Source organism: Aedes albopictus, chromosome 3 (assembly GCF_035046485.1).
Source record: "Aedes albopictus strain Foshan chromosome 3, AalbF5, whole genome shotgun sequence".
Lineage (NCBI taxonomy): Eukaryota > Metazoa > Arthropoda > Insecta > Diptera > Culicidae > Aedes > Aedes albopictus.
Window position 1 is genome coordinate 2,999,897 of NC_085138.1, and position 25,426 is coordinate 3,025,322.

At 41.7% G+C, this 25,426-nt stretch overlaps 1 protein-coding gene across 1 annotated transcript; it reads right to left on the bottom strand.

The window, feature by feature from the left end:
* Positions 1-16,008: 16,008 nt before the first annotated feature.
* Positions 16,009-23,458, bottom strand: LOC134289479 (Golgi resident protein GCP60). Its single transcript, XM_062855345.1, has 7 exons — positions 23,367-23,458; positions 22,984-23,289; positions 22,863-22,909; positions 22,112-22,793; positions 21,925-22,046; positions 16,940-17,111; positions 16,009-16,872 (listed from the first exon to the last, which is right to left on the bottom strand). Exons 2-7 carry the CDS (start codon positions 23,144-23,146, stop codon positions 16,613-16,615), a joined length of 1,446 nt encoding a protein of 481 aa, XP_062711329.1. The 5' UTR covers positions 23,147-23,289; positions 23,367-23,458; the 3' UTR covers positions 16,009-16,612.
* Between the last annotated feature and the right edge of the window lie 1,968 nt (positions 23,459-25,426).

The following is a 25,426-nucleotide window of genomic DNA, read 5'->3' on the forward strand; positions in this document are numbered from 1 at the left end:
TTAGTTTAAATTCCAAACGCGTGATTTATAAAACACTGAAAAGTGGCTTTGGTGACGGGAGAGTAAGTTTCGGTACGGTCGTTTGTCAGAACGTGGGTTTGTCTTCTATGCGCGACTGTGGTGTTACGCGGTTAGGTACCCGAGAGAAGCTGGAACTAGTGCATTCCTCCTAACAACTGTCCCGCAGGTGAGCCCTCTGACGGTTTTCGATTGCCAGCGAACCTACTGGAACATTTCTGAAGGAAACTCTAGTGGTGGAATTCCACGTTATGATGGGAGTTTCCAATTTCGTTTTCATGTCAAACTTTAGGATTGACCACCACTGTAGATATTTGTAAGACACCTATTTATCATAGCGTATCATTTTGTTACAAAATTTGCATCCCGCAAGGCACAAGACGCAGACCTGCGCTGCACTTAACTACAAGTGAGCAGATCTTCTCCGGGCCGAGTACAAACACGTTGGCGTTTCGTTGGTTGGAGCTTGGAGGTGTTTATCTTTCGCTTTCATAATTGAATCCACTGAAGCGTGAGGGGATGGATGTTATCACATCGCTGCTGCTGCTTCTGCAGTAAGAGGGATCTGCCACGATGCCGGCCGGCCGGCCGGTTTCAGGCTACGAGGTGGATGAGCGAAGAGGACTGGTTCAGGAGGACGCGGCGGAAGGCTGCTGGTCTGATAATTAGAATTGTCAACATTTTTTGATAAGGAAAAAAGAGCTGAGATGAAACTCTTTTGCTCTTTGGCTTGATGAAACGTGCGCATACACAGAGGATTTGTAACGAAACAAGTTGGCAGTCACCATGCGGCGTTTCTGCAGCAATAGGTAAAAATAGAGCAACGAAGAGGAATGAATAAGTATTACGTGAAGCGCTGTTTATTATATGTAATAAATAATAATTGATTTACTGTTTAATTGTATGCAGGGTTTGCAAAACAACAATTGCGCAATACATATAACATTTGCTAGTCGGTGTGCTTTGGCAGTTATTCACGTATCTGCACAAAAAAATCCAAAAAATAGTTAAAATATTAAAAATATACCTAAGTGAAGAATTAACATAATTTACATCAAAAGTAAAAATAACAAAATGTATCTAAAATATCTATCGAAGACGAGATTCTAAGGCATCAGGCTCGGGCAGCAAATTGGTGAAGCGTCCAACATAGCTCTGGCCTAGACAGGCCTGTCTTGGCGAGGTAGTGTGAATCTATCAACCAAGCCGTTTCCAGACAATCCAAATATACCTAAATCTCATACGGCCAATAAACTAGATAAATATTAAATCAACAATATTTCGCCACAATACACGGTTCAAGGCTGTCAATCTCCAACGTCGCTCGTCAGTTCTCTTTCCAGCTGATCCTATCGCCTAGCACGCTGCCCTCCAGGTCTTCTAGTACCGCGCGGACCTCTTGCGAACACTGGTTTTGCAGGATTATTGTCCAGTATACTCACAACATGCCCTGCCCATTCATGATACTGTTGTAGGCCGCCTTGAAGTCGATGAATAGGTGGTGCGTTGGGATCTGATATTCGCTGCTGTTTTGGAGGATTTGTCGCACGGTGATGTCCGTTGTCGAGCGGCCGTCGACGAAGCCGGCTTGATAACTTTTCACGATCTCATTCACTTTAGGCGATAGACGACGGAAGATGATCTGGGATAGCACTTTGTAGGCGGCATCACCTCACGTCCGGCCGTCAAGAGGCTCCTGCCCTTATTCCTGCACATTTCGACTCACGGCACGAAGCCGTTGTCGAGATGCGTTGAGCTTCTGATAGAACTTCCGTGTTTCTTGAGAATAGCACAGCAGCTCAATTTCCTTGCACTCCCTTTCTTCCAGGTGGTGCTTTTTCGCTCGAAAAAGACGGATTTGCTGTTTCCGCTTCTGTTTGTATCATCCCACGTTCTACCGAGTTCCATGCTGCAGCATTACCGTCCGTGCTGCGTTCTTCTCCTCCAAAATTGCTCTGCACTCCTTGACGAACCATTTGTTTCGTCTACTCCTTTGCACGTACCCGATGGTGCTCTCGACCATGGGCATAGCCAGAGGGGGGCAGGCACACTCCCCCCCTGGCCACCAGATTTTTTTTTAATCGAGCCAATACAAAGATTATAAATAATTCAGAGTTCCAGCACAAAAAAAAAATCTCAAAAAATCAAATATTCTTATAATTAAGGTTTTTATTCACAATTATCACACCTTTTTTACTGAAGAACCACAGAAAATTTCGCTAAATATGTTTCCAAGAGAACCACTTCACTTTCGCTTGGTTGAATTGCTAAACTTTGTGATGTTTATTCATGGAATACAAAAACATCATGCCAAATTTTCCAGATATGCTGGAACCGGTAGATTGTTTCAGGATTTGTTCTAAGAAATGCATCAAGAATTCCTTGCACAATTCCTCCAGAAAATTTTAACAGATGCTTCTGCAAGCATCGACGAATTCCTCCAGGAATTTTTCCATAGCTTCAGTAATTCCATCATGGATTGCTCCAGAGAATTTTTCAAGAATTCCTCAATGGATTTCACCTGACATTATCCTGGGATATCTATAGAGGTTCCTCCAGTGAATGTTACAGTGCTTTTTATCGAGGATTCCTCCAAGAATTTCTCCAGGGATTACCAAAGGAATGCCAACAGAAATTCTTCTAGGTATTTCTGCTAGTGTTCCTTCAGAGATTTCTTCAGGGATTTCTACATGTATTCCTTCAAGAATTTCACTAGATATTGCTCCAATAATTCAAACTGAAATAATTCGAAGTATTTCAGTAGGAATATTTTCCAGAAACCCGTACAGGAAATTTTACCAGACATTAGCTTATAATTTATCCAGGAGTTTTTTAAAACATTCTTTTGGGAGTTCATCCAAAGATTCCAACAACAATTCGTCCAAAAATTATTGCAGGCATGGATTCCTTCGTATTTTTTCCTATAGAAATGTTTCCGGGAATTTATTAAAAAAGCTTTCTTGAGATTTCCTAAGGAATTCCTCATGGGATTCCCTAAGGAATTCCTCATACGATTGCTTCTAGGATTCCTCATGGGATTTCTTCAGGAATTCCTCCAGGTTTTCCTTCAAGAATTCCTCCAGGGATGAAACCCGTGAATTTCTTCTGCGTTTCTTTCAGGAATAACTCCAGGGATTATTTTATAAGTTCCTCCAAGGATTCACCCAGGAACACTTTTTAAGGAGTTCCTCTTGGAATTCTGTCAGGAACTCCTCCTGGAATTAATCCAGTACTTCCTCCAGGAACCGTTTAGGGGGGCTTTTCCCTCTTTCTAAATTTTAGTTAAAATAAATAAATAAATAAATAACTGTTTAGGGATTCCCTTAGGAATTGCCTCCGGGATTCTTCCTGGGGTTTCTCCAGGAACTCCTGCAGAGATTCCTTCAGAAACTGCTACAGGTGTTCCCCAAGGAGTTCCTCCACGAACTCTTCTTAGAATTCCTTCAGGATTTCTCCAAGGATTCCATCTTCGGAAATTCTTCGGGAATTCTTCCTGGGATTCCTCCAGGAATTTGTTAAGGGATTTCTCCACGAATTTCTTCAGAGATTCCTCCAGAAATTATTCTCGAGATTCCTCTGGGAATTACTGCAGGGACTCCTCTAAAAAATTATCCAGGGATTCCTTCAGAAATGCCACTAGAGTTTCCTCCAGAAATTCGTCTAGGAATTCTTATAGTGATTCCTTCCGGAGTGTTTTGAGAGATTCTCCGTTAATCCTTACAAGCATTCCTCTAGGATATCCTCCAGGGATGCCTACATGGATTCCTCCAAGAATTTCTGTAGGGTTTAACTCGGAAATTCCTTATGTGATTCTTTTTGCATCAACTTATTTTGAAAATTCCTCCAAAGATTCTCCCAGAAACTTTTTTGGGATTCCTTCAAAAATTCATTCTTGTATTCCTTATTAAACTCCTCCAGGAATTAATTCAGTACTTGCTGCAGGAACTGTTTAAGGATTCTCTTAGGAATTCCTCTTAAAATGGCTTCTGGGATTCCTTCTGGAATTTCTTCAGGAACTTTTCCAAGACTTCCTCCAGAATTTCTCCAAGAATTCCATCTGCGATTTCTTCAGGAATTATTCCTGATATTCCTCTGCGAGTTCCTTAAGAGATTCAATTTCTTCAGGAATTCCTCTAGAAATTTCTCCAGGGATTCCTGTGGGAGTTCCTGCAGGAATTTCTCTAAAAATTCCTCCAGGAATTCATCTAGAGATTCCTCCAGAAATTTCGCCTGATATTTCTCTAGATATTTCTCCATGAGTGCTGCTACAGATTCCTTAAGGAATTGCTACAGGCATTTCTCTAGGATATCCTCCAGTGCACACTGGGCCACGAGCGGGATCTAGCAAGTAAAAACCTCTAGCGTTTTAAGAGTACATTTTTTTGAGTTGGTGTCTTCGGAGACTTGTATTTATTTAACCTGTACTTTTATGTGGTGATGAAAGTTAGTTGGTAATTTTGCCGCATAGGTGGCGATTCGATACTAATTTTTTTGTTTTACGTCCTAGAGGTTTTTCGTCTTCTGCAAAGTTGTAGAGCGTGCAAAAATAAGAAAAGTCGCCGAAGACACCAAAGCTGTGTGACTTCAAATAACAAAGTTATACTAAAAATAGTAAAATTTACGTGAAAATCACGTTTTCATTACTATTTTGAATGTTATTTGCAAATTTATCAATTTCAACACTTCACACGTGTTAATCAAAGTAGCCTGCGTCTGATGATAACAACTTTAATATTTCTTGGAACATTTAAAATGTGTTTTTTGGGCAAAATAGTACAGTTAAACCTCCATGAGTCGACTTTGGTGTCTTCGGCAACTTTTCTTATTTTTGCACGCTCTACAACTTTGCAGAAGACGGGAAACCTCTAGGACGTAAAACAAAAAAGTTAGTATCGCAGCGTCACCTATGCGGCAAAATTACCAACTATATTTCTTCACCACATAAAAGTACAGGTAAAATAAATATAAGTCTCCGAAGACACCAACTCAAAAAAATGCACTCTAAAAACGCTAGAGGTCTTTACTTGCTAGATCTCGCTCGTGGCCCAGTGTGCAGTGATCTCTCCAAGACTTCTAACAAGATTTTTTTTCAGAGATTCCTTCAAGAAACCCTCCAGTTTCTTCAATGCTTTCCTTCAGTGCTTCCTCCAGAGATTCCTCGTGCAATTGCTTCCGAGATTCTTTCTAGAATTCCATCAGGAAGATCTACAGAAACGTATCCGGGAAATCTTCAAGGGCTAAGGCAAGGGCTTCAATCTCCAAGGATTTTTCCCGGAGACTCCTACAGAAATTCATCCAAAGATTTCTCCAGGAATTACTTTAGGGAATCTTCCAAGAATACCACCAGGAATTCTCCTAGGCATTCTTTCAGGAAAATTTTCAGGCATTCTTTCAGAGATTTATCGAGGATTTTTTTTTCATCGATTGATCCGGGAATTAAACCAGATATTCTTCCAGGAATTGCTTCAGGGACCCTTAAAAAATCCTCCAGGAATTTCCCAAGAGTTCTTTAGAAATCCATGCAGGCTTTCATCCAGGAATTTATACAGGGTCTCTTCGAGGAGTTAGTCCAGAAATTTCTTCAGGGAATCCTCCAGGAATTTCACCAGGAATTAATCAAGGAATTCCATCATAAATTATGTCAGCAAATCATCCAGTAATTTCTCTAGGAATACCTTCTAGATTTTTTATCAGGAATTCCTCCAATAATTCTTCAAGTTTTTCCTCTAGGAATTCCGCTCAAAATTTCTGCAGGAACTTCTTCAGGGATTTTTTTCTGAGATTTCTCCACGAATTCCTCCAAGAATTTTCCCAGGGATTCCTTCAGAAATTCCTTCGAGGATTTCTCCAGGAATTTCTCCAGATTTTTTTCTAGAAATTCCTCCAGGAATTTCTCAAGAAATTTCACCCAAAGTTCCTCTAGAGATTCCCCCAGAAATTCATCCAGCAATTGTTGCAAGAATTCCAAAGATTCCTCCAGCAATTCCCAAAGGTAAACCTCTAAGAATTCTGCCAGGCATTCCTCCAGGATTTTATCCAGGAATTCCGGGAATTTTCCAGGAAATGCCCCAAGAATTTCTTCAGGAATTTCTCCAGAAATTTCTCTACGAATTGACCCAGGAGTCGTTCCTGGAAATCCTTCAGAAATTATGTCAGCAATTTCATAAGAATTTTTTTTCAGAAAATTTTATGAGAACTTTTTCAGAAATTATTTTAGGAAATTCTCAACGAATTTCTCCATGGATATTCCCAGGGATTCCTCCAGGAGATAATTCGAAGATTCCTCAAGGAAATCCTCCAGAAGTTCCTCTGATGATTCTTCCAGCAAATCCTCTAGGGATTTCTTCAAAAACTCTTCCTGGAAATTCTCCAGGATTACCTTAAGGAATTTTTCAGGGATTCCTCCAGGGATTTCTTCTCAAACTTCTTCAAGGAATTTCGAAGATTTCTCCAGGAATGCTTCCAGAAATTCCGCTAAAAATTCCCCCAGGATTTTATTGAAAGATTTTTTTCAGAAATAGAAAAATAATAGAATTCCTTTGGAGATTCCTCTAGAAACTTATCCAGTAATTCTTTCATAAATTCGTCTAGAGATTTCTCCAGGAATTTCATCATTGATTCCTTCAACACTCCCACAGTAATCTCTCTAGGAATTCCTCCAGGCATTCCTCCAGGATTTTATCCAGGAATTACTTTAGGAATTTATTCAGGAATTGATCCTGGACATCCTTCAGAAATTATTAACAATTCCTCTAGGGAGTCCTCCAGGCCTTTTTCCATGAATTTCTACTGAGATTCCATCAGGAATTGCTTCAGGAATTTCTCCAGAGATTTCCCCTGGGATTTTCCCATGGATTTCTCCAGGAAATCCTTCGAAGTTTCCTCCAGGAAATCCTTCAGAAGTTCCACCAAGGATACTTCCAGGAAATCCTCTAGGGATTTCTTATGAAATCCTTCCAGGAAGTTCTCCAGGAATACCTTCAGTAATTTTTCAGGGATTCCTCCAGGTATTCTTCCAAGGATTTCTCCACAAATTTCTTCAAGGATTCCCACGGGCTATTTATCAGGAATTCCTTCGAGGATTTCTCCAGGAATTCCTCCAGAAATTCCGCAAGAAATTTCGCCAGGAATTCCTCAATGGATTTACCCAAGGAATTTCTCCAGGACATCTCTCAGAAATTAAGTCAGCAATTTCTCCAGGAATTTCTTCAGGAAATCCTCTAGGGATTTCTTCAGAGATCCTTCCAGGAAATTCTCCAGGAATACTTTTAGGAATTTTTCAGGGATTCCTCCAGACATTCCTCCAGAAATTCGTCCAGGAATTGCTCCAGGGGTTCCTCTTTTGGAATTTCTCAAGGATTTTTTTTTCAGAAATTTCTCCAGCAATTACTCTCAGAATTTCTCTGAAAATTTTTCCAGGAATACCTCGATTTTCTCCAGAGATTGCTCTAAGAATTCATCCAAGAATTCCAGGAATTTCACTAGGAAATCCTGTTGGGTCTCATCCAAGAATTCTTCCAGGAATTACGCCAGGATATTTTCCAGAAATTTCTCCAGGCATTCCTCCAGGACTCTCCCTAGAGATTTTTTCAGGAATTCCTTCAGGGATTTCTCCAGGAATTCCATCAGGAATTACTCCAAGAATTCCTTCAATGATGCCTTCTGAAATTTCTCTAAGATTTCCTCTAGGAACTCCTCAAGAGATTTCTTCTGAAATTTTTGTAGACATTCCTCTCAGAATTCCTCCGGGAGTTTCTCAAGAATTTCCTCCGAGGAATCCCCAGAAATTCATCCAGAATTTCTTCTAGTATTTCCTCATGAGATCTCTTTAGATGTTTCTTCAGGTTTTCCTCCCATAACTTATTCAGAACTTCCTCCAAGTATACTGTCAGAAATTCTTCCAAGGCTTACTCCGGGAATTCCTCCAGGGATTCTACAGGGCTTCCTACAGGCATTCCTGTAAGAATTACTCCAGGGATTCATCCACGTGTTTCTTCAGGGATTTATCCAGAAAGTCTTCCAGGGATTGCTCCAGGAATTCCCCAAATGATTTCTTCAGAAATTCCTCTTAGGTTCTGTTCAAAAACTCATTCAGGAGATTCTTCGGAAATTTTAGAGATCCTTCAATCATCTTTTCAGGGATGTACCCAAGAACTTGTCTAGGAAAACCAGATTTTTTTTAATTATTTCGAGAATCTCTGGAGAACTTGCTACCAGCACCACGTTGATTTATGTAGATCAGGTGAGCTTTTTTAACATATTTTACAAAATACAACAGCGTGACTGCTGTAGGGTTGGTTAATTAATGCTTTTAGATTATAATGTTATTATATTCAATATCATCGTATTGCGTATAGTTATAAAAGCTAGTAGGTACAAATTTGCTAAGGGTGCTTGCCGCCACCCCCCTTACCCCCCCAATGACCAAAAAGCTGGCAACGCTTTTTGCTCTCGACTGCGTCGTTGATGACTGCTGTTACTTTTTTTTTAGTTTTTATTTATGTGTATTTTAACTTAGATGCTAACTCTACACTCACTGCTGTTACTGTTACTGTCATCTAGCGGGGCCACCCTCGTCTGGCAACGCTGCAACGAGATTCAAGGTGTATGCTGAGGCAACATATAGTTGCTTCAGTCACTCTAGGTTGTACCGTGGCGGTTGCCGATACTGTACATTGTTGACGATGGATAGTTTTGGACGCAGTTTGACCCGATTCAGTCTGCTTAGAGTGACTGGAAGGGAGAGTGGCGTCATGTTCCAATTTTGACAGGTCTCCTGCTCGTTTGGAACGGGAATTTGTATGGACTTGACAGATCATCGCTGTTCCAATTTTGACATTGACGTCACTCTTCCTTCCAGTCACTCTAAGCCTGCTGTGGTGATCTCCAAGTATAACGATAAGAGATGCTGTGTTGGAAAAAGGTGCTATACGTATGGCCATGTTTTCCGAGGCGGTGAATTCAATGAGTCGTAGGCCAGTTTCGCTCGTTAGCTGATGGGCACTGAACTTTCCAATCGTCGATCTAAATTCTTCCTTCTGGCCTACCTGAGTGTTCAGATCTCAGGGCGACTGGAAACGACTGGCCCAGGACCAAGAGCAGTGGAGGCGATTGCTTCATTCGGCGTAGACTCATCGCTACGAGTTGTAACCTATCAAGTATCAAGAAAGTCATACAAAAGAAAATTAAACCATGGGTGTCCATTATGCCCTGAAGCCCCTATATGATCAAGACCCAATTAATTTATCACTGAAGCTACTGAGTGCTGTGGAATGAAAGATGTGCGCAAACGACGGAGGCAAGGAAGTACGAAACGCCTCTTTTTTTTTCAAAAAGAAAATGATAAAACAAAATCTGGGCGTATTTAATCGAAGTTCAGCTCAGAAATTAATACCTTCCTCAGAGTCAGTGTCAGCGCGGCGCGTAGTGCCCATGTAAGGCGCTCCAGTTGTCCGTCCATGCCACCGCGTAATTATGCATAATGACTTTACTAAGTGCGCTTTTGGCTGCTGAGAGCGCAGCAGTCGAAAGGTCCTGAGAAGCTTTGGGTCGATCGGGTGGAGAATGTGTCACAGACGCTTACAGACCTGACCTTTTAGGGCAATTTTTGCGACAGATTTATGATCTCTAAATTTTAAAGTGCTCCCAATACTGATTGGGTGCGCAGGACTGTACATACAATGTACTGCATCACATTTTCGATACACGCAGCCCAGCCAGAATCAATTAATTCAAGTTTTTATTAGCCGCTGCATAGCGCACAGGAGGAATAGCCAATAAGCGTCTTGATCGATTTTTTGTTTCAATGAAATGTAATTTTTGAGTATATTTCAGCTCGTTAGAATTAACATTTATATAAAGAAGCAAGTATTGAGCATTTCGCTGTAGATTATCGCATAAAAATTTTGCATAATCGTTCTTAAAAGTTCGCCATACATAATATCATGTTCGTGTCTTCTACAGTAAGCGCGGAAATCACCCAAGGATAAATTTCGCAGAACATACCGATGCGACTTACATTTAATGCAACTGTAATGGATAATATACGCACAGCCAAATATTTAACTGCAGGTATTACTCAATTAATGCCTCCGATAATGTCATGTGGACTTGGCGAAAAAGATGAATCTAATAAAGGAGTTCCTCGGTTCAACATCGTTGAAGTCACTGAAAGGGTAAATAGCTCAAACATGATTGTATACACAGGACTGTATCAGGGTCGTTACCTATGCGAACAAAACGTTCTTTTGCACATGCGTTAATTGAAGTACTTACATGTATGTATATGTATAGGTTCTCTGTGGTATAGGGTAAGGTGGTGCGTGGTGGGTCGTTTTTAAGACCGGACGGGACGGTGGCTGAATCGTCCGCCATTGCTCTGTTGTTAAAAAGATGGAAATCGCAACTTCCACTTCATATTTTCCACTAGAAATTTGATCGTTCATTTGTTCACTTTCGGTGCACAATCGACTAAAGTTTCAACTACGTCAGTGCAGTAGAAATTGACATTCTTCTTCAAAATCGCGAGGCAAATTGTTAAAAAGAGAGGCAAGATAGCAAAAATTACACGTCGTCCCGTGCGACCTTAATGATTAATAGTCTCATAATTAAAGGATTTAAAGTGTTAACAGCAACTAAACAATATTTTTTGATACTTCAGCTGAACTATTTACGAAAATAATCTATTTTCCTTGGTTTTCAGCGTTTTCAAAAGTTGTTTCGTAGAACGGAAGTGAAACAAAACGGTCATCTACCATGGGGTAAGATGCCACAACAGTATTTGGATCAAACAAGTTCCATGGGTTTGCCTGCCTACCAGCTTCTAGAAGGATTCTTTATACAAATATATCAAATATATGTATCTTGACGCCGTTTACCTTCAATAAGGTCCTTCCAAATGAAGATGGAGGAACCTAGAGTGACTGGAAGGGAGAGTGGCGTCATGTTTCAGACAGGTCTCCTGCTTGTTTGGAACGGGGATTTGTATGGGTTTGATAGATGATCGCTGTTCCAATTTTGACATTGACTGACGTCACTCTCCCTTCCAGTCACTCTAGAGGAACCCATTACCAATTTGACATAACAATGCATAGTGGTCCAGGATCAAGATCTACGATGATATATGCATTGAGCGCCTTCAAATGATTTTTAGACAAATATTCTACAAACTTGTTTCTAATAATAAGGTTTTCTCCACAAATTTAAAAAAAAATAGAAACCAAACTTGTTTTATTTTCAAGAATAATTATATACACTCTTCGGCAAAGTTGTAGATCCATCAATTTTGAGCAAGTTTGCTGACGACAGTTTTTATGTTGCTTTAAAATTGACCGATCTGGAGATATTCATGGAACTTTTGAAAACTACTCAGAAGGCAAAAAACGATTACCGTCGTTGGGGGTGACAATAGGTCAGTGTCAGTAGTTCAATGAAATATCTCATCAAAAATTGTATGTAGGTATCGTCGTAGTTGCCAGCTGTTTCTGTAAAAAAAGGTTTCTAGAGCAATTAGTTATTTTTTTGATAAATCATCGAAAAAAAACTTGAAAATAATGCTTTTTTAAAATGCTACTTTTAAGGCTCGATGAAACATCAAACTTTAAGACACATTCCACGCACTTCTACGCCAAGGGTGTGAAAGTGATTGTTTTGCCCCAAGCTTTCCAGCATATGAAAAAGGGTAGATTCGATCTTACGAAAGCCATTTATTTTACTTAAAATTTGACTGGTAACCTTTTTAAATAGCTAGGTGAAGTAATAGCATTTTATGTAAGAAAAATGAAATTTTTCATTGATAATTTTCAAATATGCCTGCTTGCATGCTAAATTTCGAAAACATTATACCTATTCTTTGTTAATGTAGTATAATAATGTATATTTTATACACCCAAAGTAAACTTTTCATAAAAATGGGTTTTGATATGTTAAGCACTTTTTGCAATAGCCGCAATTTAATGTCCCGTTACGAAAATAGCACATTTGTCGTAAAAACGAATTTATTACAAACTTTAGAAAAATGATTTTCAGAATTCTCTTAGTACTCGTGGAGACCTTTCTTCCAACATATGGGTTACCTTGATCGACGCGTTATCTTAGGCGTTACAATGGGTACGTAGACATGGTGTCCCGTTACGGAAATTTTAAAGACATTCATAAAATGATAAATAAGTTTGGTTTGATCAAATATTTAACCAAAAATCTGTAACCATGATGAAATGATATTATAGGGTGTATATATTTTCATTATCCTTCTTGGTGTAACGCCCCTACTGGAACAAAGCACGCTTCTCAGCTCTACACGAAAACTACGTAAACAAAGGACAGGTATTCTGATGGATCAGTAACAAGTGATATTTTATTAAGTTTTGTAGTGACAGCATACTCTTTAAATGCTATAATCTTTTTTACATGTCCCATGAACTACTACCATAATGTATAAAAAGGTTTATAGAATCACACAACGTTCAAAACTTGAAGATCCCGAAGTGATGGTTGGCATTCCTTCTTTACCCCATTAATCACCGTATAATTTACTTTTATTACGACAAACATATTTCGAAGCTTATGTTCTTATTGAAAATAAAAAAAAAAGTTAAATTCCTTCACGAAAGTGGCGTTGCATTACTTTTTGTGACTACATAATTTAGTAACCATTGATTGAAAGTCCAGCGACCTCCCTCTTGTCGTTTTGATTGTCAACCTTTTTCTCTGTCGAAATCCGTTCGTTTGTATCGTTACTGGTTGTCGTTAGCTAAATATCTGAAACTGAAAGCCCCCATAATCCCATCCCTTAAAAAACATTGTTCTCTCTAACTTCGATCAAACGGCGAGTTTAACGGTTTCCCAAAAATAGCTAAGTATAAAATAAAAATCCCCTTAAAATGTAAAATGTGTTTCAAATGAAATTGGCTCCTTTATTCCCAAGGCACATAAAGAATTAAAGCACCATGCGACATATGCTCAAAAAGACTGTGTTGGAAGAATGTACTAGAGATAACATTGAATCTTCTTCGAATCATCATAAGGCAGCATTAATTTATTACGTAACGCTTAAATCGACATTTTTTGGACCTCCCTCCCCCCTTCGTAACGCTTTTTTGTATGAAAATCCTAATTTTTTTCTATGGGCCGTAACGCTTGGCCGTACTAACCCTCCCCCCCTCCCCTACAACATTACGTAATTTGTGGACGGCGACTAATGTAGAATGTGGAAAAATCGCGAAGATAGATACGTCGCACAACCATAGTTTTGGAGATAAAATTAAACTTCACCCGACCCCCGAAAACTCATTTTCAAAATGCTGGCATTTCCTCACTTTTAATTCGTTTTTTTTTTAAAGTCGCCTTCGATCGATCACACCTGCGGAACCTGTTCCAGGTGTTACGGAGTGGCCATACCAGTTAATACATGCATAAGTCATTTTTTAAAATCCCATTCTTTCAAAATCATGAAATACGTCGCTCGGCATGTTTTGGTTGCAAATCAGAAATGTTCCCGATGACACCCTCGTGTTCCGGGGTGGCCATATTAGTTGATACATACTTCAGTCTATCGTTTCTGACTCAGTCATTCGAAATCATGAAGATTGATATGTCGTACGACATGTTTAGGTTGAAAACCAGAAGTGTCCCCAATGATGCCCCGCGGAACCTGTCACGAGGATCCGGATGGGCCAACCTATTCAAATCTGGTTATAACAGTTGTGTTTCACTGTTCGCAACAAAAATTTCGCTGAAAATCGATGGTTCAAACACCACAACACGTGAAATAATCACTTTTAGCCATATTGACAACCCCCTGACCCCAGCACAATCCGGAATATCGGCCAGAATGGTTCCGGATATTGCATGGCCACTTGAGTATAATAACCTAGCACCAATTTATGCTCAATTGAGGGCGACTTATAAAAACCGGATGAAAATTAACGAAATGTTGTCGGGAGTCGGGTATGTGAAGGTTAAATAAACCTCGAAACAGGTTCCCCAAGGCCCATTCCGATGGCCACCATAGGGCCAGAGCGATTTTGAAGGCCTATTTGTGTCCTGCCGGACAGCTACCATCTGTGTGAAAAACATAACCGAAGACACTAATATTATATCTAGCTAAGCATTTGATCTACAACTAGATGTCTTTAGCCGTAACGGGACACCATTTGCAAAACACTGTTTTCACGCGAGCGTAACGCTGCGCTCTCAAAACTAAATCAATAATATTTCCAAAACTATACATTTCTCAGTTAAACTCATTTCGGCAATCTTGTTCACATCAATCCAAAGAAGAAATGTCTAGAAAACTCTATTATTCAAAACCTCATAACAGAGCGTATATCACATTTCAGTTTGAAAATTTTAAAAAGAAGATTTCTGCGATGGTGTCCCGTTACGAAATGTAACATTTTTTATAAAGTAAATTGGAACCAAAACCCCATAGAACAAGTATTGCATCAGGAAGTACATCTAATAAGCTTGTTATAAAACCTGTTAAACCATTATGGTCATGAACATTATATTCGATTGCAGACGTAATTTGTGCACGAAAGTTAGTTCCTCGCGGTGTCCCGTTACGTTGGAATGTGTCAAAACATTTTTTTTTTGTATTTGTGAATTTTAACTTAATGCTAATTCTTCGCACTGTGTCAAACCAGTATTTTACACGAATGTAAGGAAAGTTGTGAATACAACTTGTTTTTCAAAAACTGAACGTGTTACAGAAATTCTGAGGTTAATGATTTTTCATAAGGGCCTAACTGACTTGATTGATTTCTCTTCTTTGACTCTCTCTTTCGCTAATAACTTGATCAAAACAAACAAAATCATTAATCTTTTTGTTTCTATAGCAATTGATTGATTGATTGATTTGTCTTTATTGAAGAGACTTTCAGCCCTTGGCTGGTTCGTCTCTACCATTCTATAGCAACATGTAGTCGTCTGCTTCGCATTTCAACCAAAAAATATTTGAAAAACTCAATGCACATTCTATGATAACACAAAGCGAGGATCGATGAAGAGAACTCGAAAATGTCAGTTTGGCCCAAATAAAAAATCAGTGTCGAAATATTTGTTTTGATGAGAGGACCTTAAATTTAAAAAAAAAACAAGATATATTTTTTTTCTATGAAAAAATGGAATTTGTGAATAAAACCCTATTTTTCTCAAAAATTTCACGTTTTTCAGAAATTCTTAGGTCTGTTTCCTTTGGTGAGTGGACCAAAATCTATTAAATATAATGGGGGTACTCACTAAACAGATTATATTGCTGCGTAAGCCATGATTTTCTGCTTATTTGAAATGTTTCATGATTTTGCGAATGAAATAATCAAAGATTGCCTTGGTGATCGCGACGTTTAATCAGTTTAATCAGTTTACGCTGTTAAGTGAATCCCCCTAATATTAAATATTGGTTAAGATGAGTAGATAAAAAAAAATTAAAATTATGAAGACAACATTTTATTTTCTTTAAAAATATGAAATTTTGTAAATAAAACCCCATTGTTCTCAAAAACTGTAAGTGTAACTGAAATTCTTAGGTCAGATTATGATGAATCAGTGGATCAAAATATTAGTTCTGATGAGCAGATAAAAAATTTAAAATTATAAAGTCGTTTTTTTATTTTATAACATTTCACGTATTATAGTAGTTCTAAGGTTAGTTTCCGAATCGGTGGATGACAATCTATTAAATATTATTAAATTGATTAAGGGCCGATTTCTTCACCTCGGCTTAACCGGTAAGCCAGGCTTACCCATATAGTTAAACCTGGTTTAACGCTTAAGCCAGGATGAAGAAATCGCCCCTAAGAGGAGCAGATAAAAAATTAAAAAGACAATCGTTTATTTTCTATGAAAATATGAATTTTCTGAATAAAACCCCATTTTTCTCAAAAAAATCACGTGTTACTGAAATTCTTTGTTTAGATTCTGGATCAATGGAAAAAAAATCTATTGAAAATAAAATAAAATTGTAAGGACACTTAATTGAAACACAATCTCCTTTGGTATGACATCAAATAACATCATGTTCACTTTATTTCTCGAGTTAAATCGACTTCACAGTTTTTTTTTTTTGTTTCTTCACAGGGAGATGAACATCCAAATGTTTCGTAGCGAGTTTATGCACATTCAGATGAAACGATGTCACTTGTTAAATATCGGTCAATTTCCATGACTTTAATTTTTCATTTCCATTCTTTCGATATAAGTGGGTTAAACAGCACGATATTCATATCAGTAGAAAACCACCTACATCAAATCGTTCAAAAAGACATAGCTTCGCTAATTTGAAATAATGCATTAGGTTTGCTATTGGATGAGTTTTATTATTTTCAGTTATAAAGAAGGATTATATGCTACTTTTAAAATCTTTTCAACTAACAAACATCTGCACCGTCGGCAATAAATTAACTAGATTTCACGTTCGCTTTTTGGGTGTGCAAACTTTCCTCGTTCGAAAGGTACATTTCATGACATTAGACAGAGAAAGTAAACACTTTCTTAACACCAGAGCTTAGTTATAACAGAAAACAGAGCATTTGGCTAGAACGGTATAGGATCTTACAAACAGAAGCTAAATATCCGTAATTCTACTTAGAACCAATTATCGCGTATAAAACACCTTGTAGTAGAGCGTCTTGGAGCGCCACAGGCTGTAACTGTTGTCGAACTTGAGCAGGTAGGTTCCCTCGCCAGGGTAGCTGTGTGATCCGGCATACACCTCGGTTTGGCACTCGCGCCTGTAGATGGGAACGATGATCGAGATCGGATTCCGGTTGGCCAACGCACTGCCGCCACCGCCACCATTGTACTGCTGTTTGTGCTGTTGCTGGCCTCCGCATTCCAGATCGTCCGCGCAAACGACTGCATGGGGATGTGAATCCGATTTAATTTCATTGTGGAATTGAACATCTAGATGGGTTGAACTTACCATCGTCGTCTTCTAGTGTGTCGTCGTCTTCATCGCTCTCACTGACATGCACCGAAACGTCTGTCGTCATTGGTTTGCCCCACTCAAAGTAGACACCGAAGCCGATGTCGTAATTGTCGGTGGCGAATTCCCAGAACAGACTGGAACCACCCTCGTGCGTGGGAACTCTGACCTATTTGGGAAATTGGGAAAATAGTGAGAAAATGTAATCGATGGTGTTCAATTCTGATAAGAAACACGATGTTAACTAGTACACGGTTTATTGAAGAAAGAGAAAGAGTTCAGGTACAGGAGTGGTATATATAATGGGATTCAAATTGTCATAGCCTACTACTATTTATGGGTATATTACTAATTCTTATTTCTAACACCCCCTCTTAGACCCAGTGTGGATCGATGCTTCAGGAAAGCTGGACCAGGTAGGCCCTTCGTGAAGACGTCCGCCAATTGATCTCCAGTCGGGATGTACTGAAGCTTGATGACGTCACTATGGATGCACTCTCTGATGAAGTTGTAACGAATGTCCAAATGCTTCATCCGCTTCTGGTCCCTGGGTTCTTCGGCAATATGAATACAGGACTGGTTGTCCTCGTGAATCACCAAAGGAACGTCCAGATTCACTCCAAACTCGGTGAGGAGATTCCGCAACCAGATTGCTTCGCACGATTCTTGGCTGAGGGACACGTACTCCGCTTCTGTAGACGACAATGAGATCGTCGCTTGCTTCCGTGTAGTCCACGATACTGTGCTACCATAGACTTGGAACACGTAACCACTGGTGGAGCGACGGTCGTCCATGTCACTGCCCCAGTCCGCATCCGCAAATCCAACGAGTGGATCGACATCAGTGTTGCGTCGATATTCCAGGCACAGATGCTTGGTCCCTTGAAGGTATCGCAACACGCGTTTGAGGTGGCTCCAGTGCTCATCGGTTGCGCCACTCTGGAAGCGGCTCAGGAAGTTCACCGCGATGCTAATGTCCGGACGAGTCGATAACATCAGATAGGTCATACAACCTATTAGCTCTCGGTAGAGATGCTGGGTCGCTTCCTCGTTATCCTTTTTCCTCGTCAGTTTTTGGTTGGCGTCCAATGGAGTCATCGCCGGCTTGCAGTTGTCCGTCCCGAAACGCTTTAACAGAGCAGAAATGTATTTAGCTTGATTCAATCGCAACGTACCTTCTTCCATGTTGTACTGAATCCGCATGCCCAGGAAGTTTTTCAGCTCCTGCATGTCGTCCATCTCAAACTCGCTTTTCATCTTTCGTTTAATCCGTTGAATCTCTTCCAGGGAACTTGATGCCAAAACGATGTCATCGACGTATAGGACTAGGTACGTCCACACGCCGTTCGCCTTCCTCGTGTACAGGCAGCTGTCGTACTGTGAGCGTTGGAACCCGAGCTTCAGGATGAAACTGTTGAAACGCTCATTCCAACTACGAGGTGCCTGCTTCAGGCCGTACAAGGATTTGTTCAGCCTGCACACCTTGTTCCCCCTCTCAAATCCTGGTGGCTGCCGCATGTAGACGGTTTCCGTCAAGTTTCCGTTGAGGAACGCCGTCCGCACATCCATCTGGTGCAAATGGAGGTTCTTCTGCACCGCCACCGCCAGCAGGGTCCTGACGGTTGTCATCCGGACCACGGGAGCATACGTTTCCTGGTAGTCGTAGCCTTGTCGTTGGGAACACCCTTTGGCCACGAGCCGCGCTTTATACCTGTCGATTGAACCGTCATCACCGTATTTAATTTTAAATACCCACTTGCAGGGAACCGGTCGAACACCAGTTGGTAGGTCCACGAGATCCCAGGTCCGATTCTTCTCGAGCGCATGCATCTCGTCGTCGATCGCACGCTTCCATTCCGGCCAATCGTCACGCTTCCGAAGTTCATTGATGTCGTCCGGCAATGATTCCACGTAGTTCTCCGCATTCAACGCAAACGCCATGCACACGTCGAAGTCGGAAAAACGAGCAGGTGGCCTGCGAAGCCGATCGCTTCGCCGAACTGGGACTTCGTCATCCTCGGCGCTTCCGATCTCGTCAGCTGATGAATCGCAACCACCAGCAGCTCCATCTTCCGTTTCTCCGATCGCCGGTTCGGAATTTGGTTCAGGATTCGCTTCACGTCGCAGATTTGGCCGTTCTTCCAACGGTTCTAGACGGTCGGACACCAGGTGGTCGTTAGTGTGCACTTCCACCCGACGCTTCGATTCCGACTCTTCAACGACTACGTCCCGAGCGATGGTGATCTTCCGCCGTACAGGATCCCATACACGATATCCGTTGACACCGTATCCGACGAGGTAGCAAACTTGACTCTTCGCATCGAGCTTCGTCCGCTTCTCCTTGGGAACGTGACAGAATGCCTTGCTTCCAAAGACTCGCAGTCTGGACACATTTGGCTTGTGCCCAAACCACATCTCGTACGGGGTTTTATTTTCGGCCAAGGCAGTAGTAGGGCTCCTGTTGATCAAATGTACTGCGGTCAGAACCGCCTCGTTCCACATCGACCGCTTGAAGCCCGCATCATCTAGCATCGACCGCGCTCGTTCCATGATGGTCCTGTTCATCCGTTCTGCGACGCCGTTCTGTTGCGGCGTATATGGCACAGTTGGCTCCATGACGATTCCTGCTTCCTCACAAAATTGTAAAAAATTGGCATTAATGTACTCACCACCGTTGTCGCTCCTCAACCTGGCGATTCGAGTGCCAAAATGTACGGTGGCCATTGCTGCATATTTCCGGAAAGCGTCGAGCACATCCCCCTTGGATTTCAGCACATACACCGCCGTGAAGTGCGAGAAGTCGTCGATGAAACTGACGAACACCTTCTGACCGTCCCAAGAGGCTGGTGTGAACGGACCGCAGACATCCGTGTGGATCAATTCCAATGGGCGCGATGAACGGGGCTGAACTGCTTCGTCGAACGGTTGCCTCGTTTGCTTCCCCATCATACATGGCTCACATACACCTCCATCCGGTTTCAAACTTCCACTGCCAACATCGATGCCTTCGATCATGCCACTTCGGATGAGCTTCACCAATCCAGCGTTTCCAATGTGGCCGTACCTGCGGTGCCACAACGTCAGCTTGCTTCCTTGATCAGCTGCCATGGCGGATTCGATCTTCGGTACATCCACATCCAATTCGTACAGCCGGCCCTTCCGACTCGCAGTGCACACCACTTCAGAGCCACGTGTGATTCGTGCACCATCCTTGCCGAACGTAACTTCCATTCCCCGCTCTGTGACTCGCTTCACGGAGAACAAATTGGCGTATAATCCTGGTACGTAAAGCACGTTTTACACCGTGCAAGTCAGCTGCCCACCTTCCACGTTGGATGTCATTTTTACTTCGCCGGCCACACGGCTGGTCAGCGACACTCCCGACTTGGCGACGTTGATGACGATGGGGGAATCCAATGTGCGCACATTTTGCAAATAATTTTTGTCGCTTACCATGTGCTCCGACGCGCCGCTTTCCAAAATCCAACGGAATTCGCCTCCGGCTGGTTCGCCGTCCACCGTCATGAAGGCCACATCGCTACCTGATTCCGCCACGTGCGCTTTGCTCTTCTTCTTCTGCTTTTCCGGTTTTGCTACAGGACGTTCGTTCTTCGCATTTTCTGGACAGTTTGCTCTCTTGTGTCCGGGATTTCCGCAAGAGTGGCACTTGAAGACGAACTTACCACTTCTTCCAGCAAACGCCGTGCTCGTTTCCGGTCTGTCCCCGTTGTTGTGCTGTCGCTTCGCGTCCTCGCTGAGCAGCCTAGACTTGACGAATTCCATCGAGCACTGCTCGACCGGTAGCGTCTCCAGTACCGTGATCAGCTGGTCGTACGATTTTGGCATTGACTGGAGCAGGAAGAACACCACCACCGGCTTGTCGAATTTGATTTCCGCCGATTCCAGTTCTCGGATCGTCTTTTCGAAGGCCAGAATGTGCTCTTCCATCGGTCGTCGTTCGTCATACTTCATTCCGGCGAGCTGTTTGAGTAGGTAGAACACGCCCGAAACTCCTTTCCGCTCAAACGTGTGCTGCAACGTGGTCCAAATCGCTCTCGGGGACGTTTTTCCGCGGATATATTCCAACTGGGAATCCGCAATCTTGTGGATCAGGATCGACTTGCATTTGTCGTCTTCTTGCTTCCGCCTGGCCCGCTTGTCCTCCTTTTCCTTCTTTACCGCTGCCGTGTCCTCAGGAACCACCGGGAAAAAATCTTCTTCCTCCAGAGTTTTCTCGATGCAATGGAGCAAACCCAACTCTTCCAAGTACGACTCCATGCGGAAACTCCAGTTCGAGAAATTCGTCCCGTCGAATAGGTACACGCGCTGCGTCCGATCGTCCTCCATTTCCGCGTTTTTACGATAAATTTTCCGTACCGAACCGAAACCACGCTACTGACGCCACGTGACTCGCGTGAGAAAATTTTCTTCGTCCGTCGGTCGCGTACTTACTCGCGGTTGCTATGGTAACGTGGAGTGCCCATAACCTGATAAGAAACACGATGTTAACTAGTACACGGTTTATTGAAGAAAGAGAAAGAGTTCAGGTACAGGAGTGGTATAGGTCACTGCATGAAATTCTCTCCTTCTCTTTCACTCTTAAAGAAATTTTGAAAACAACAAGGCCAAGAAACGTCAAAACCCCATACAAAATCAAAACAGTGCAATGCCCTATATATAATGGGATTCAAATTGTCATAGCCTACTACTATTTATGGGTCTATTACTAATTCTTATTTCTAACAAATTCAGGGAGATGTCCTTGATTGAATACAATACTACAATATTTAGCAAATCAAACACGGAAGATAGTCTATCACATGATATGCGGCATTCCCTAAATATTCGATTGGTTACACCTTACTGAAAACGTTTAGAGCACTTCAGTCAAACTCACGAGTGGATTGATCATGCGCGATCACCGGACATCTTCTATATCCAACTATAACTGTAAATGTAACTGATGAAGTTGCAAGACTCACCGTAATCGTGTCGCCATGTCCAACTCGAATCACGCCGTCGCCTTTACCAGAGGTTACTTCCTGCTTGAACAGCTTCACGTCCGGCTTTGTCCACATGTTAGCAGGACTGATGACGGCGTACTCTGAAATAACCAAATCATTCGATTCTAGAGTGCTAACCCATCCGATAGAGAACAGGACATCTTACCGCCAGACTCATCATCGCTATCGCACTGTTCCTTATACTCCAATTGGCTGCTCTCTTTGGCACTGGTCGCCTGGTCAATTTGAAATCCGGTCTGCTGCTCCCCCATCCCTCCATTTCCGCCGTCCACCTCCGCGGCTTCACTATCCACGCTGGTGGCTCGCATGTGTGAAAAATTACTGGCAACTTGTGCTTGCAGCTGCTGCATATACTGATGGTAGTGCTCGTTCTGCAATTGTCGAATCAGAACTGCCTGTTGCTCTGGATTGCCCGGGAACTGCTTCTCGGCATAATCTTTGAACTGATGGTAGGTTTGCTGGTTCAAAGCGTCCTGCAGTTGGCGCCTTTGCACTTCCTCCCTGTTCTTCTCATCCTCTATCCTCTTCAGCTCGGCTAGCTTCTCTTTCTCCTTTTCAACCTGTTCCCTTCTCCGCGCTTCTTCAGCCTGCGCTTGTTGTGCCTTTTCCTCTCGATCCTTCTTAATCGCCTCGACGTACGGTTTGAACTGGGGACATAATCGATCCAACAAGTCTATGAAGCCTTCCATCGCCTGAAGCTTCGTGATCGTACCCAGATGTTGCCAGGCAATCCGCCGATCCTTCCCAATCACGTCGAACATCCCCAACTGAGGTGCCTTGCTGGGATCCAGTGGACCATGAGCCGCTTGCTGCGTGAATGCAACCAACTGCAATTTGTAATTACAAGCAACATTTAGAACCGTGAAACACTGGCAGTAATTATTACTCATCCCTACCTTCAAATTATCTTCGTAGCTCAGGTGTATCGCCTTGCCGGATTTTTCTGCAAGACAACATCAATTACTACTCTCCGCCTTCGCCAATCGCTGATAACATCCCCCATACAAACACACTTACCCTTATAGAACGCACAGGCCATCTTGTACAATTCCTTCAGCGGAAGGTGCCACTTGAGACTGCGATTGTCACAATCGGTATCGGAACCGCTACCCTGCTGGCCATCCGGCGCCGCCAACGAAAGATTCCGGAGCGACTGCTCCACATTGTCCGGGCTGACCATCGCGTTATCAATCTTCTTCTGGTTTTCGAACACTCCTCCTTACGGTATTATTCTTCACACTTGTATTTACCTGTGCGAAAACGGAGCCAGTTGCCACTCCTTCAGGATGAATACGCTCCACTGTTGAAACGACTTTGGGCTTTCTAAAAAGTATGGGAATTTGGCTAAAATAAGTATTGTTTCAAGAAAAACTTAAAATTATTCTTTGAAAAAAACTTACACGTATCTTTTGCTGATGTTCTGGAAAAGAGTGATGATATTTTTAGTGAAAAAGTAGAACTGTCAAAACTTGATGACAATCATCAGTTGCACGTTGCACCACAACGATAATGTCGCACTACAATGTGAACACCGTTGTGTTTTGTTGCACAAACTCCACTGCGCACGCTCACGCTAAAGATACTACAATCAAATAGCAAGAACAATACCTACACTCAGAATAAATAGCATATTAAATTTAAAAGTTCTGCACTTAGATCGTGACCAGTTGCTTTCACACTTGGAAAATGAGTGCAGCGCTATTGAATCTTTTCCGATTCAACCATGATAGAATTTATGTGCGTCGCTATTGATTTCCAATCGTTAAGTGCATAGTTTTCATTATGACGAATAATAACATGATTTACGCGTGGGAAGAGCTTCAAAATGTAAATAAATCAAAAAGTTCGCATAGTCTACGATCAGGCTGATTTTATTTAAACTTAATACTTGAATTTAGGTATTGTACTTGGTATTATAGCTGTCCATAGCACGTCCTCATTTCAGGCTCTCAGTCGCAGCTGCATCCGGCAGCTCCCAAACCGTTCGCAAGTTCGTCATTGGTGACGGTGGAGAAGCAGTCGACATTGTAGTGCAGTCCTATAGAAAATACAAAAGGAATGCACGTAGTTTGATAAAGTTTGTGAAGCCTGAATAATAACGTAACTTCTTACCTTCAAAAACAGCAAGACTCAATCCACGGAGCACCACGTTTGAATTTGTATGTCTTCTGCACGCGCCATGATCGTTTCATGCTTGTTATGCTTGTGCTTGGATTTAATGTAGAAAGTGTTGCTTTTTATGTTGCTACACTCCAAAAATATTATCGGAAGAATGAAATATAATAATGTAACTTTTAATTTCCATTAGTTGCACATAGAATGATTTTTCTCTCTCTCCTTCGTAATCTATGTGCTTTCTGCACTTAGATTCTATCAGTGAATTAATTTGAGTGTACTTGCGAAATTTCCATCGACCACGCTTCTAACGATCATTTTAAATTTTCATAGTTGTGGCTTTCACGACCAGAGGCGCGCGCATCGTTTTTATATGCGTTTGACGTTTCACACAAGCGCCTTCTGTTGACGATATCGCACAACACAGTGATTCGTGCCACTTTTCCATCAGGTGATGGTATAGTGTGAACTGGGCGATGGATTTCCATAAAAATCGGTCAAGGTGTTACACCGTGTTACGTCTGTGCCTTATGTTATGTATGCGTTAAACGATTTAGATTTAGGCACTCAAATGAATATGTGCGTTCGATAAAATGATGAAGAGAGCGGTTCGCTCATCGAGTATGAAATAAAAGTAAGTCAGTCGAAGTCCATCAGTGAGTCGAGACAGTCAAGCCACAGACAAACAGACGTAACTCTTAGAGGAAATTCATCAAAAACTTTTGCCCGGTGTCATTTTCATAAGCACACTGCCACCTGTTGGTAGAACCACGCGCGACTCTGTCGGCCATGATGGATTTCGATTTGACGTTTTGCTGACACGCACACTACTACACCAGTTGCCTATAATTTTCGTTTGCACCATTCAGCAACGTGTACACTGGCAAACGTCAAAGTGATCGAGCACTAGCGCATCTGGTGGAACGATCGCGCGAATCAAATGAAATTTGAATTGACCGTTAAATGCATGTGCCAAGCCGTTTTGAAGAGTGTTACGTCTGTTTGTCTGTGGTCAAGCTAATTCCAACCCGCATAATCACCAACTGTAAATGCAACGTTTCTCATACTGTAGATGACTATTAGTAATTGTCATTTGCCCATTCACCAAACTGTCCGAGATAACAGTAAGATAACCATTCCATGTACAGATTTGCCAGTTTGACAAATGGTAATCCGCCAAATTACAGTATGTGGAATAGGCGGTTAAGATAGGTTACCATAAAAAATCGCTCATTTTCTCGAACAAATTTTTCGCAAAACAGTAAAGGATACGGTCAATTTATAATCCACTTTTTCAGAAACTGCACTGCATAGCAAATGGTTAAAGAGCAGTTAAACAATAAAA

Coding starts and splice junctions, on each gene's coding strand:
- LOC134289479 (XM_062855345.1), bottom strand. CDS start 23,146: ATGGTCAGCCCGGACAATGTGGAGCAGTCGCTCCGGAATCTTTCGTTG. Junction 22,047..22,111: donor TAGCGATGATGAGTCTGGCG/GTAAGATGTCCT, acceptor TGGTTATTTCAG/AGTACGCCGTCATCAGTCCT. Junction 16,873..16,939: donor CACACTAGAAGACGACGATG/GTAAGTTCAACC, acceptor ATCCCCATGCAG/TCGTTTGCGCGGACGATCTG.